Source organism: Portunus trituberculatus, chromosome 46 (genome assembly GCF_017591435.1).
Source record: "Portunus trituberculatus isolate SZX2019 chromosome 46, ASM1759143v1, whole genome shotgun sequence".
In the NCBI taxonomy this organism is placed as follows: domain Eukaryota; kingdom Metazoa; phylum Arthropoda; class Malacostraca; order Decapoda; family Portunidae; genus Portunus; species Portunus trituberculatus.
The window spans coordinates 10,876,234-10,891,099 of NC_059300.1; the positions used below are offsets into that span (position 1 = coordinate 10,876,234).

A 14,866-nucleotide genomic window follows, 5' to 3' on the forward strand; every position below is an offset into this window, starting at 1 on the left:
TTCAAGTGGATCATGAAGTCATGGTCATGTGATCCTACCACAGAGGTGCTCATATAGCAGCGGTGTTAGTAGGTTTGAATAGGTAAGTACCTTTCTTTGAAATTTATAACATGATTGAGATTAAATATAATCATATAAAAACTAAAACTTTTAATACTTAAAATGATACAATAAGATATATTTAGGAGGTGATTATTTTTGACAAAACATTTCATTTAACAAGAAATGAGATAATGTTCACACAACACATTTTTCACATTTTCTTAAAGTTAAAGTGAAAGATAAAGTAAAATATAAAAGTTGCTCAAGTTTATTGTACTTCTGTCAACAATCCTTACAACTTACAATAAGGAAGATACAAGCAGTAAAGCTATGAGATCAACCTCTGGCAAACAGATTCTATCTCCATGAGTCTGAGGTGAGTCCGTGAATTAACGTCAGCAGCCTGACATTCACACTTATGTCATCCATTAATCTATAATACAACTTCATGAGAGATGAGTAATTAGGAAGGATAGATATGAGGCACTTTTTGCATATTACACATAATAAAATACACTATTTATAGGTATTTTCATACTGCACCACATACTATGCTTTGCTTAGTATGTGGTATATTGCATACTATGCTTTGCACAGTATGTATTGCTAACTTCATATTTTCTATATCTTTGTATAAATCTGAGAATACTTAATCAACTGTGATAAGCACCACTTTCAAATATCAATTAAATAGGTATATGATCATCATTAATACACTATTGTGCTTAGTTTTCAAGTTGATACTTAAATATGAATAGACACACACTTGGTTGCTCTCTTAGTCCTGCCATGTGAGTGGATCTCTCAGCATGCACAACAGTGATATAATGCTTTCTTTTCCAGTGCTAGACTTGCAACATTACTGCATAGCTAATCAATTGAAATATACTTCATTAACATTTTATATGGCTTTGTAAGAAGTAGAAATATGAAACATCCATACTTTCATATTATTTTTAAGTAGTTTTTCATAAAACAATTGATATGAACAACATAAATGTTTATAACTTTTTTTCGTATAAAAGCAAAAATTGAGAAGCACGACTACACCTGAGTAATCTTAAGCTCTGCATCCCCATAAGCCAAACACATTAAAAAAATTAATCAATAAAGAATCTTGTTATAACAGCTCCACTCATTCATCCTAAGCAGCAGGTCTGAAATGTTAAGTCTTAAATAAATCCACAAGGAACATTCATCCACAAGCCCAAGCAATAGCAATCATTAATAATTGTATCCTTTTCATTTACTATGATTTTTTTTTTTTTTTAGCAAGTTTGTCCTAGAATTGGCTTGCCTGTTATGTTACTTATTATATGAGTATGTGTTTCTAACAAAGCAGCATATTGCAGACAAAACAATGCATAAAGTAACACCTTTTGAACAAACAATTATGCTTATGTGTTGTGATGTCACTTTACTAGGTAACTGTCTGAAACACACCAAAATGTCAAAATAAATAAAGGGTCCAAAGCTTAATTTTGTGGTACTATTGGCACAAATTACTCATGATACTTACTCAACACAAATAATTAACCAAGGTAGCTATCATGCTTTGACCAGAAAAAAAGAAGTCATACTGTGCAACTCTTCCAAACAGATCTAATGATGTGTGACCATTTAAAGACGCATGCTCCTTTTTTGTCTATAGCATATGATATTCCATTCACCAAAATTGAAAACACATACAGGCAGTTTGTCACTACTAATAGCTACATGATAATGATTCCTTTCACACACACACACACACACACACACACACACACACACACACACACACACACACACACGCACACACACACACACACACATGCCTGCCAATGTTTTGGAAAATTTAATAGTGATATAGGTATAAAAAAATTTTTTTAAATAAATAAATAATGAATAAATTACATTATTTTTGTATGTACAGTGCATGAATACAGTAAAACCTCACTATATCACTAAGTCAAATATTGGCTATTTCGGATACTATATTACTATCGGATTAATTTTTTCTAGATCAGATGTGCAACAATATAAGCAGCAAGTGTCCAGTCTACACACCATGTAGTGTAGTGGTTAGCACGCTCAACTCACATTCGAGAGGGTCCGGGTTCAAATCCCAGTAAGCGGTGAGGCAAATGAGCAAGTCTCTTAATGTGTGGCCCCTGTTCACCTAGCAGTAAATAGGTACAGGATGTAACTCGGGCTTCCTCACTCGGGGCAACGGTTTCCTAGCGGGTGGGCTTTGAGATAGGAGGTACGCCAAATAGTATCCCCTTTAGCCCATAAATTCCTGTGAAAAGTCGACATGGTATAAACAAAAAAAACCTCGAGGGATTGTGGCCTCGCTTTCCCGGTGTGTGGAGTGTGTTATGTGGTCTCAGTCCTACCCGAAGATCGGTCTATGAGCTCTAAGATCGCTCCGTAATGTGGAAGACTGGCTGGGTGACCAGCAGGCGACCAAGGTGAATCACAGTCTCCAGCTAACTGGGCACCCTAAATCCCTCCCCCATCGATGCATCCCTCGCATGTGGGGTGCTGCCTTACTGATCATAACTACGGTCATTCATGCAACCTTCACTTGCCTTATTTGTTATTTATGCCTTGTGAATGGTGATTTGTATGTTATGGCGATTCACAGACTGCCTAAGACATACTTATATGTGCATAATAGGCTCCATATAGCAACCAATTTCTTTATATATATATATATATATCAGATGCTGGCAGCTATATGAAGTAGGTAACCAGACCTCAGATTTTTCAGATTTTTGGATATTTCGACAAGGGATTCCCCCTAATTGATCAGATATAGTGAGGGTTTATTGCAACATCAATATGCAAAACACAGGAATTAGATGCTGTAATTGCACCAACACACTAATGTGAAATAATGACACACTTAAATCACTTACAAGTTAGCCAATTCATTGTTACTGCAATTTCATAAAGTCTTTGAAAGTACTCTACAAAACATCATTCACTGTGTAATTCACCTCGGTTGCCTACTGGTCACCCAGCCGGTCTTCCCCATTACGGAGCGAGCTCAGAGCTCATAGACCGATCTTCGGATAGGACTGAGACCACACCACACTCCACACACCGGGAAAGCGAGGCCACAACCCCTCGAGTTACATCCCGTACCTATTTACTGCTAGGTGAACAGGGGCCACATATTAAGAGGTTTGCCCATTTGCCTTGCCGCCCCGGGACTCGAACCCTGCCCTCTCGATTGTGAGTCGAGTGTGCTAACCACTACACTACTCGGTGTGTGTGTGTGTGTGTGTGTGTGTGTGTGTGTGTGTGTGTGTGTGTGTGTGTGTGTGTGTGTGTGTGTGTGTGTGTGTGTGTGTGTGTGTGTGATTCACCTCGGTCGCCTGCTGGTCAACCAGCCAGTCTTCCCCATTACGGAGCGAGCTCAGAGCTCATAGACCGATCTTCGGGTAGGACTGAGACCATATAACACACTCCACACACCGGGAAAGCGAGGCCACAACCCCTCGAGTTACATCCCATACCTATTTACTGCTAGGTGAACAGGGACCACACATTAAGAGACTTGCCCATTTGCCTCGCCGCTTACCGAGATTCGAACCCGGCCCTCTCGATTGTGAGTCGAGCATGCTAACCACTACACTACGCGGTGTGTGTGTGTGTGTGTGTGTGTGTGTTTCACTGTTTGTTTGATCTGCTGCAGTCTCTGACGAGACAGCCAGACGTTACCCTACAGAGCGAGCTCAGAGCTCATTATTTCCGATCTTTGGATAGGCTGCTCAGACTGTCAAAGTAGTTGAACATCTACACTACATGACTTTGTTTTTTTTTAACAAGAACAATGAGTCTGTTCATGAGGTATGATAATGATACTTCAGCATCTGTGCTACTGAATATGAAACCAGGGCACTTGAATACAAGTTGTTGTTTTTGCCCATATTCATGCACATTTGGCAAAATGATTTATTGTGCATTTTATCTATTTATTAAATATTGTGCATTTCATTTATTTATTAAAGTACACTGAAATGCTGAAACTCAATAAATATATCTTTCTATTGCTTGGAAATATTTTTACCATTAACATTAAGAAATAAAACAAAACCCAAACAAAGGAATGTTACCGTGTAAAAAAATCAATATCAATCAGAAGAAAAAAATGCTTCAATTTCAGAGATTTGCAAGACATGTCTGATATTTTTTCTGTTATTTTGAAAAAAAATAAATAAATAAAAAAAAAAAAAAAGTTGAAAAATCAATCATATTCCATAAATGAAATATAAAATGAGCAATGTTCAATGTTTTGATATTTTAATAAAAGATAACATGTTTAATACATTATACCAATGCAATTATGGCACGCAATAACATTTAATTTGATTGCACTGGAACCTTTTCCATTTTTGTTATTTTCATAATTTCTTCATGCATTAAATGAGATCTAACTTATGGCACAAGCAAATTATTATGATGTCAAGATAAATGAAGAGATGATTCTCATTCCTTGATGTGGATTTGATTAAAATTTATAAATGAAAATTCCTCACATCTTTACGAGATTTTTAATTTGTTGTGAAAATCCTAATGTATATATATATATATATATATATATATATATATATATATATATATATATATATATATATATATATATATATATATATATATATATATACGGGTGAATAAAAAAAAAATAAATAAATAAAAAAGTGTACAGAAAATTCAGAAAATTCTTGTTATAAACAATGCCATTGTTACACAAGAACCATGTACAGTAAGATCCACTCAATCAAGATCAATTGTGAAAAAAGCAGGTTCATAGTTCATAGCTGTATACAAATTAGATACTGCAATAGGCCTATTGCTACCTTGTGTATTCACTGTGTTTCAGGCATAAACAGCTTAAGCTTGCATCACTGCTATCCTCCCACACATCACTCCAGCTTTGCTTCCACTGTGGATGTCATTTTCTGTTTCTGATGCATATGTAATTGCTACTTCATAAAGTTCTCCACACTATATTCCAAATAAAAAAAAATTAAATGCTTGTTCATCCTTTTGTGCATTACAGTAACAAATATGAAAAAAGTGCATAAATACTGACTATACTGTATGTGTAAACAAAGTACACAATTAGCTAAAGGTGAGCTTGAAAATTTCTCTTCAAATAAAAAAAGATAATGAAGGTGAGTTCTGCCTGTCATATGTATTGCTATTTCTATCAATATTTACCTCTACTCATTGATGGCAGGTAGTGATTGAATTTTACTGAAGCTACTTGAACTGTCCAGGTTTGAAGCATCAAGCCAACAATGTGGTATTAAGGCTGTCGGGTGTGTATTAATGATGGTATTAAGGCTGTTGGGTGTGTATTAATGAGCTGAATGAAAGACTTCACTTGTGAAGACATAAACATAATCTTACACATGGAGTTGGTGTAAACTGATGAGAAATTTATTCAGATAAGGGGGATGTGAGAGACAACTGAAGTACAATAATAATGCTGCATGATATTGCAAAATATGAGTGGCACTGAAAATAAGAGCAGGACAGAATAAGCTCATGTAAATACAAACTAACCAGTTTCTTATTAACAATTGGGACAAGCTGAGCTATGTTACAGAAAGGCCAAAAGTTCATTGAAGCAGAGTTAACTGAATCATATATAAACTGCATTAATTTCAGTCTAAAAATGTTGCAATGAAAGAAACATGGAGACAATATAAAGAATCAACAAATGACAGTGCATAATGTTTATGTAGTGATGAATGGAGGCATCAAGTATTTGTGGTAACTATAAGAAGTGGTAGTGAAATGACACAGTTCAATGACATGCAGTACCATGTTGATGATATGTCATTTCACTGCTGTTACAGGACTGCTAAGTCTCATTGTATCTGTTCTTCATTTGCATATTCCAAAGTGAGTCTTAGGATAGATAGAGCAAAAAGTGGTGAGCCAATAATCATTACAAAGTGGCTTTTTGGATTAAACAAGGTTAGGTTAAGAGGACTTTAATGCACATCACTAATCTATTTACTTGCAAATCTAATGTACTTCTGGTCTAGAACTGGTATATGTCTTAACTGACTGGAACTATGAATCAAGAATAAAAAAAGAAAGAAAAAAATATGAAGTACTATATGCTTTATAACTGTATACACACACACACACACACACACACACACACACACACACACACACACACACATACAGACATTGTATTTTACTTGTATGCATACCACTAAAAATATTTTCACTATCATTTCATAATTAATAAGTGCATCCTATATGTATTTCAGATATATCATTCTATTGAAGGAGAGAAAACAGGAAATATAATGGGGTTACTTTTTATGCAGACAATGATCATTAAAAAAAAATGTAATGATTCGTATAAGACCTTGTAAGAGTCTATGTATGTATTTAATTTTCATAATTTCAAACCCTATTTTCTAAATAGTGACTGCTGCATTAAGTAGTTATAATAAATTAAGGACATTCATCAATTTGGGCCTGAAAACTAATATTCTTGAAAATGTAGCCAATAATATATCAATGATGACTTATTTTATGAATGAAAGGATGCAGCATATAAAAGAGCACTCGTAAATGCTTTCTTTTTTGTATATAACTTAAATACATATACATACAAAGACAAAATATGTTAATGTTTACAAACAAAACAATTTTTAGTGGAATTACATTCAAATTAAAGGTGTTGCAAGTGTTGTGACATCCTGTGACACGATTGCCATGAAGTGCCTCACCTCTGCTTTTCTATCCATACCCTGGATAATCTTAGTAAAAAACTATCTACTGGTAACAAAATATTTACCTATAACTGTCTTGGTATATATGTACTCTATACAATTAAAGAAATATATGAACAACATTTTATGTTGCACCAGTAATAAGGCTCTACTAATGTTCACAGATAATTCGTCTTCATTTCAGAGAATGACTAGCAAACCAAAGTGATATATACTTTTTCCCCTTTACTAGAGTAAATAGTTGCTGCTACAATGAATCCATTACTACTTAGTTTTTATATTCCTGCCAGATTATTAAGTTAATTAGGCTAATACTCAGTCAGCCCCTTTTTAAATCATAAAATAACAAGAAAATAATAAACCTCAGAAGAAAAGATGCCAGTACGTATTCCTCACAATCTCTAAACAAACAATTACAATACAAGGCTGGTGGAACAATGTGGGCAAATGGTATTTCACTTTCTAAAAATTCTCAAATTCATCTACATTAATTGAGCTACATGAAGTCTGTATCTTTTTGTGCCTTAAAGTAAGTCATTGCATATTATTTTGTTTTTGTCTTGTATAAATAATTCAAATATAAAATAATGAAGATCCATATATTAAAGCAATCAGAATTCTTAATAACATGCCCCATTGCTGGCAGACTTCCAGCAGCCCTGCTCTATGGCACTCCTCTTGTATGTGGCAAAGTGAACATTTCATCACACTGAGGCTAACAAGATGATCATCAGCTGTGAATAACTTGACCCACACAGTTTCAAAATTTGCAGACATTTTGAAAAAGAGAAGCAACATTACACATTACCAAACAACTCAATCTTTGTAAATCCTTAACATAATAACAATCCTTCAAGTTAGAAAATATATTATTACATTTAAACATGAACAACTTATTTAATGAATATTTTTGTTTTCAAATAAATTCTACAAATTCTCTTTAAAAAAATACAGGTGCTTTTAACAGGTTCAAACCTTGTCACAATAACTTAATAAAATAACTGATTTCTTCTTTTTTTCTCTCATTGTTTTTCCTCCTAATGGCATGTCACGGACAGTCAAGCTTACAATCCTGCCAATCATTTGTTGTGATTCATCACGGCCTAAATGTAAAACAGATTTCCTTCTACAATTCTGGTTGAGAATGGAAAGAAGTAATCACAATATGTTGTAATGTGTTTCTGACTTTTCTGAAGGGACCAAGATTTAGATTGAATCAAGCATGCTTAGAAGAATTTAGAAGAGCAATGTTTAATATCATTGGAAATTTTTTACTGAATATGATAGTCTATGGAAGAATACAAATTCCCATGTTTAATAAAAAATGACTATTTAGGCATCTCATACATTCATATTGTATATAAATATAATAAATTTTGATATGACATCTGAACTCTGTTTATTGTGTTTATGTGAAAAATGTTCTCTCTCCATTTAGAAGTATAGAACCATAGTGTTCTTTACATCATAATGTTTAACTCAAATTAGGACCATCAGCCATGAGACATGCATATTTTATATATATATATATATATATATATATATATATATATATATATATATATATATATATATATATATATATATATATATATATATATATATATATATATATAAAAGAATTTTGACAGCCACCAGTTCATTACTAAGCTATCATTACTTCAGATTATTAATTAGCTATGCAAAGAAAAGGCCACAGTCTAGACTTCATGATAATGATTCATGATGAGGGATTTGTACAAAGGATATAAACAATTTTAGGTTCAAACACACATTATACTCTCATTTAGCATTCTCAGTCATTATAATATCCTCAAACAGAAAATTCTAAAAAATAAACATAAAAGTACAGCAAATAATAAAATCATATCACGTGTACATCTCCAGTAAGGGTACAGTTCAGCAATGAAGCTTAAAACAAGCCATGTAAAAAATAAGTTTGTGAATTAATATTAAATGCAACAACAAAACAAAACAGAAGCACTATGGTATGACAGGACAGTTCAGGAAGACTTTGAACTTCAGTACTCACCAATTTTCTTAATGGGAAACTGGAAAAATGATCTAAAAATACTTTCACTACTACGTTTTCTCAAACTACAAATCAGAATGCAAAATTGATACAGTCTAAAAAAGAAACCAAACCAATACATAAGCTAGCCTGAACATTGGAAGCTTGTACTTTGAGGTGTAAAAGGTATATAAAACCTGTGGAAAAATTAAATAAAGTGTGTGTGTGTGTGTGTGTGTGTGTGTGTGTGTGTGTGTGTGTGTGTGTGTGTGTGTGTGTGTGTGTGTGTGTGTGTGTGTGTGTGTGTGTGTGTGTGTGTGTGTGTGTGTGTGTGTGTGTGTGTGTGTGTGTGTGTGTGTGTGTGTGTGTGTGTGTGTGTGTGTGTGTGTGTGTGTGTGTGTGTGTGTGTGTGTGTGTGTGTGTGTGTGTGTGTGTGTGTGTGTGTGTGTGTGTGTGTGTGTGTGTGTGTGTGTGTGTGTTGGCTCATAGTGAAATACAAAGCAAAGTAAATCAAGTAAAGTTGCACCCATCCGCCTATGGAGTTAAACATGAGGATGGCATGGCAATTAAAATTCTGTATGGCTTTCATGAAGATAAGAAAGTGGGAAGACCATACCATAGCTTTGGTGAGCAAGTTAAAATATCATATGGAGGTTGCAATGCCAAGACTGTCCTTGTCAGTGCAAAAAAAAGGAACAAAAAATAGAATACACATTAGCCACACTGGGATGTGTGTTAAATAAATTCTACACTACTTAGAGAGCATAAATAACCCAGTGTTTTCTTCAAATGCATTTCCAAAGTAAATGCATAAAAAGGCATTTTCTCCATTTTGAGACAATATCTTAAATTACTTAAATTTCCTATAAATATTCATAATGAATATTCCTGCATACATACCTTGAATAAAATAACACGATTAATTCTAAAAATAATGATACAAACCTCATTCATACTTTGCATAACTTCCTATGATAGAAAATTAAACCAAATTCAAATAAAACATAAAAGAGAAAAAAAGGACACAACCCTGGACAATCAAGATTAAACCCACACTAGTCAGAGGGCGACTGGGGTCACCACTGCACGTCACACCAATACCCTCCATTTCCCGTAATATGCTTGGCACTTGGATTGTAAAAGAAAATCTGCTTTTTTTCTTTTTTACATGTGAATAATTGGCATATTAATATAAAAGAACCACAGGTTTACCTCTACTTTGTCAGCACCTATAAATCACTAATGTTTAGGGAAGCTCAATTTATGGCAGCCTCCTACTGATTCCCGATGCCTGAGTTTGAATGTGTCCTTTTTAAAAACTATATGTACAGAGTTGGGTGCAGCTTTTTTTCTCTACATTTACAATAATAATCAATAGAATGATAACTTATGCTTGATGCATTTTTAAAGAATGTATTACTATTGATTGGCTATTCATAATTTGGCACAATAATAATGAAGTATGGAAACAAACTGTTCAAAATACAAATGTTCAGAGAGAGAGAGAGAGAGAGAGAGAGAGAGAGAGAGAGAGAGAGAGAGAGAGAGAGAGAGAGAGAGAGAGAGAGAGAGAGAGAGAGAGAGAATTATATTCTAACCAATTATATAAATGTGTAGATTGAACAATGTTTTAAATTCACAAATGCATATCATTTTGGCTGCACATGCATATGAATGAGAATAATGGAGGGTAACCCATAACACTTTTAAAAATCCCACCCTTGCACCAGCACACACTGGCAGCTGCCCTATTTCACAGACTATCCCCAGATCACAGCACCTTGCATTAATATGAACCATAGAAAGCACCTCTACCCTATAGTTACTGGGGTTATGAGCAACAAAAGTAACCCCGATGGCTCACAAGCAAGATAAAAATGAGAAAATATAAAAAATAAAAATAGGATACATCTTTGCAAAGACAAATATGAAATATATCAAGATCACCTATTCTCAACTATTCATTGAATAAAATATGAATATTTCATTAACAGCTACTTGCAACAAGCATTCTAGAATATTGACTGCATAAAGTAAATCTCTTCCTATTTCAAATATTCAGTCTACAGTATATATATTTGGAGGTAAAATTCATGAGAATTTTCTCCTCCTTCCCTGCAGTGATGAATGCTTTAAGGTACTGGCTCTGTTTAATAAATAACTAATGATGCCAATAGCCTTAAATTCTGGAAGAATACTACAGCAGCAGCACAATACTCATGCCACAGCCTGAAGGAAGAGAATAGGTCAAAAGCAATTTTTACCCAAAGCTTGAACCTTTTTTTTATTTGTTCATCATTTGAAAAATGCAAATTTTTAGTGGTTAGGAAATTTTAGTATGCATTTGAAAATGCACACAGGCTGTTATTATTTGTAATCAAATAATCAAAAAGAATTTTACTTTGAAACTTGTTCATTGAGTTTGACTTATGAAATTTGTGTGTGAAAGCATCATTAATATTATGCAACAATAATACTTCCAAAGTTAATGATAGTCACAATAATATCCATATTATGATTACAGCCTTTCTTTCTCACTCCCTCTCTCTCAATCTCAACATACACAAACTGTCTTATTTCACACACACACACACACACACACACACACACACACACACACACACACCTCTGGCTTCACAAGCCAGAGGACTGGGGTTCGATTCCCCGGCCGGGTGGAGATATTTGGGTGTGTCTCCTTTCACGTGTAGCCCCTGTTCACCTAGCAGTGAGTAGGTACGGGATGTAAATCGAGGAGTTGTGACCTTGTTGTCCCGGTGTGTGGTGTGTGCCTGGTCTCAGGCCTATCCGAAGATCGGAAATAATGAGCTCTGAGCTCGTTCCGTAGGGTAACGTCTGGCTGTCTCGTCAGAGACTGCAGCAGATCAAAAAGTGAATTACACACACACACACACACATGTGCATGCATGCATACACACATGTACACATGCACATGGACACACACACAAATGCACACACACACACACACACACACACACACACACACTATCTAAAAAGCATTACTCTTGATGTGTATCCCATTGGAAGTCAAACATAACTGTAATAATGAAATATGAGATGTGGGTCCTCCCTCCATTTCAAATTATAAGTACTTTATGCATATTGAATATCTTTCCAATAAATGTGTCAGATGTTACCAGTAACATTTCCAATATAATTTTTCATGTGTTCTGTATAGTTGTTCATTCATTATATAAACATCAAATTCTCAGACAAGTTACATCTAGTGGTCTGAGTTGCTGAAATATCTATAAAAATCCATTTTTTTCCATAATTGTGAATTCCATTAATTTGAGTTAACAAGTGGAAAAACAGTGAGAATCTTCATCTACAGTGATGATGACAGTGAATAAGTGTTTGCATAGCTTCATATATGTATAAATTAATCTTTTATATGAGATGTAGTGCATGACATCACACTTGAAAATCTACTAATGAAAGAAACAATTCTGAAGAATATGTCTGTGTAAAATGTCCTGTATGCTGAAGAACCATCACAAGAGGTATAATGTGTTGTTCATTAAAAGTGTGGCCGCCCATATACATCTACGTTTCTTTGGAGATTTCTAAAAAGTTACTGTACCAAAAAGCTATCTTAGAATCATACTGCATTTGAAAGTGCATACAGGAAGTAGTAAGCACTTGTTGCAATGATAAGCACATCAGGAATGGAGGATACTTCCAACATACTTCATCAAAGTTAATAATTATTTATGCTGGGACTTCATTAGGATGTACAAAGAGTCAACAACTTCGGTAAATTTGAATTAATTTGTGTGTGCATTTATATGAAGGCCACTATTTCATTATTATTATTTTTTTTATCAAAAAAGGTTCAAAGATAAGGGTTCTATAGAGAGAACTAACAAGTTTGTGGACCATCGGAATTACACAATATGAGGATGAAAATTGAAGCTTGCAGAGTTAGCTGCATTTGCCCTAGAATGATGAGAAAATTTGCTAGGCTTATTTTCCTGAGTGTTGGGATAGAATAATTTAAAGTCCTCAAAACAATAATAAAACACTACAAATTACTATGTCTACTCAAAACTAGTAAAAAAGCTAAAACAACAAACTAAGCAATCTACAACTAAATTACCAAATCCAGCAAATTCTCCCAACAAATTCATTCGTGAGTATTAATAATTATGCTCGCAGCATCTTAGAAACTATGTGTGACTTAGCATGTTATATGGCACAATGTTAAGGAGATTCCTCGTTAGTCAAAATCACTCTTACAGTTTAACCTTAAATCATCTTAAGTACTAATAACCCTTAAAAAATTGTCTCCAACTTGTCATGGATAGATAAAGCTGCTTTTTTTCTGCAGACTAAATGCCAAATGTTCACTTTAGTATGGTAGGTACAGTCTCCTATATCTAATAATTTATACATTTCACCTACTTTTGTAGAAATGTGGCATGAATACAGGAGTTACTGAACCATTCTAAAGCAACATGGCTTTGTTTGTCATGGTTCGTAGGAACATATAAGATGTTGAACTGGGATGGCATTCTTCCCAGGTAAAAAAATTGTTGGCACACACATGAGCAAAATTACCTGGCATAAGCTATAGTACAGCACAACCACCAATACACAATTTCAGTCTGTTTACTGCAATCTTGTTAACATGGAGGACGCATTCTAATTATTTAAGGGACAAACTATTCCACATCTTGATATTTGTGAAATTTTACAATTGACTAAATTACATATCTAGGAGTTTTCATTCATGTGCAAATCTCCGTAATTTGGAGATCAGCGAGTAGCTTTATGAATTACTATTCCTCTAGACTGAGAATATAAGTCTTTTGAGTTAATTTGAGGCTGCCTTAAGACTTTCTCCACTATCAGCAGTAAGTTTCTCCGCCAGGATGGAGGGTGAAACGGACGGAGAGGTATGGTTGGTGTCCAGTTCTGGTTTGACGGAAGTTGTAGTGGCAGGGGTTGAGATGACCGAAGTGACTGAGGTAACCAGAGTAGGTCGATGAGCATTTTTGGGGCAACGTTTCAGATGAGCCTTCATATTGTGTCCAAAAGTGAAATATCGACCACATGCAGGACAGTGGGCTGGTCGGTGAGATGGCCGGAGAGTTCTGGGGCGCAGAGGAGAGAACTGGGCGGCCACGGCTGCCACTGCTGCTGCTGAGGAGCCGTGAGAAGATGAGGAAGATGGAGGGAAGGTGAGAGGGGCCAATGGGGGAAGAGAGAGCTGGGGACGCAAGCCAGCCGACGAGGTTGACCAGGTACGCGGGGGGAAGAACAGAGACACGGGGGAGGAGTGCAGAGATGAAAGAGGCCCATGACTGTCTGAAAGAGATGAGAAACAACAAACCTCAGTTTATTCCCACTTTCAGGGCCACTGTGCTGCTAGTTCCACCCAACCACTCTTAACATTAATGTCTGTAAATTTATCACCAAAAAGCTAAGTGTAAAGCCACCCACACGCCATCAGTTTTATTAAAATAAAAGAAAGCAAAATGTAAACCAAACTCCGATCATGAGAAGGCAAGGTGCCATTAAAGAAGTTAGTAACTTTTATTAACTCTTGAACCCTGTCAGTGGGAATAAAAGCTGAGAATAGTAGAATCCATACACATGTTAGAGAAATAATATAAAGGAAATAATTAAATGTTTATCATAGCAAGTAATAAAAGCAAGTGTTAACACATGCCATGGGTCAAGTCCTTATGTATTCTCTATATATAAATATGTACTATGTACAACTGTTAACTTTGAAAATACAATTTTCCTAAAATGTATTAACAGGGTTATGAAGTTCCCATTACCATGAACTTATTGGTGCTATACACACATATTGTCTATAACAATATATAAATACATAAGTAAAGTCAAAGGAAAATAACAACCTTAAAACTATGATTTTTTTTATTATCATATAAAATCACACAGGAGTAGCGAGAGAACTGATATGTGTTACAAGTTGGTCTGAGCTGTGACAAGATGAAGGAGAAGCAAAGATTTTCTGATCAAAACTATATACATTGGTCTCCTTTCAAATCCATGATTGCTGATCCTCAGA

General features: G+C 34.8%; 1 protein-coding gene across 6 annotated transcripts in view; it reads right to left on the bottom strand.

Moving 5' to 3' along the window:
* The window catches only part of LOC123520281 (protein abrupt-like), a 140,260-nt gene that overhangs the window by 16,601 nt on the left and 108,793 nt on the right, over positions 1 to 14,866 (bottom strand). The window contains exons 6-7 of one of the 6 annotated variants that reach the window (XR_006679218.1): positions 11,790 to 14,133; positions 9,168 to 11,431 (exon numbers count right to left, since the gene is read on the bottom strand). The exons of 3 other annotated variants lie outside the window; for them this stretch is intronic. Coding sequence is in view for 1 of the 3 variants with exons in the window: in XM_045282442.1 (XP_045138377.1) it covers positions 13,640 to 14,133 (494 nt within the window). In the remaining 2 variants the exon portion in view is untranslated. Of the gene's footprint in view, positions 1 to 9,167; positions 11,432 to 11,777; positions 14,134 to 14,866 lie in introns of those variants that run through there. 2 more of the 6 variants (XR_006679217.1, XM_045282442.1) reach the window with 2 other exon arrangements.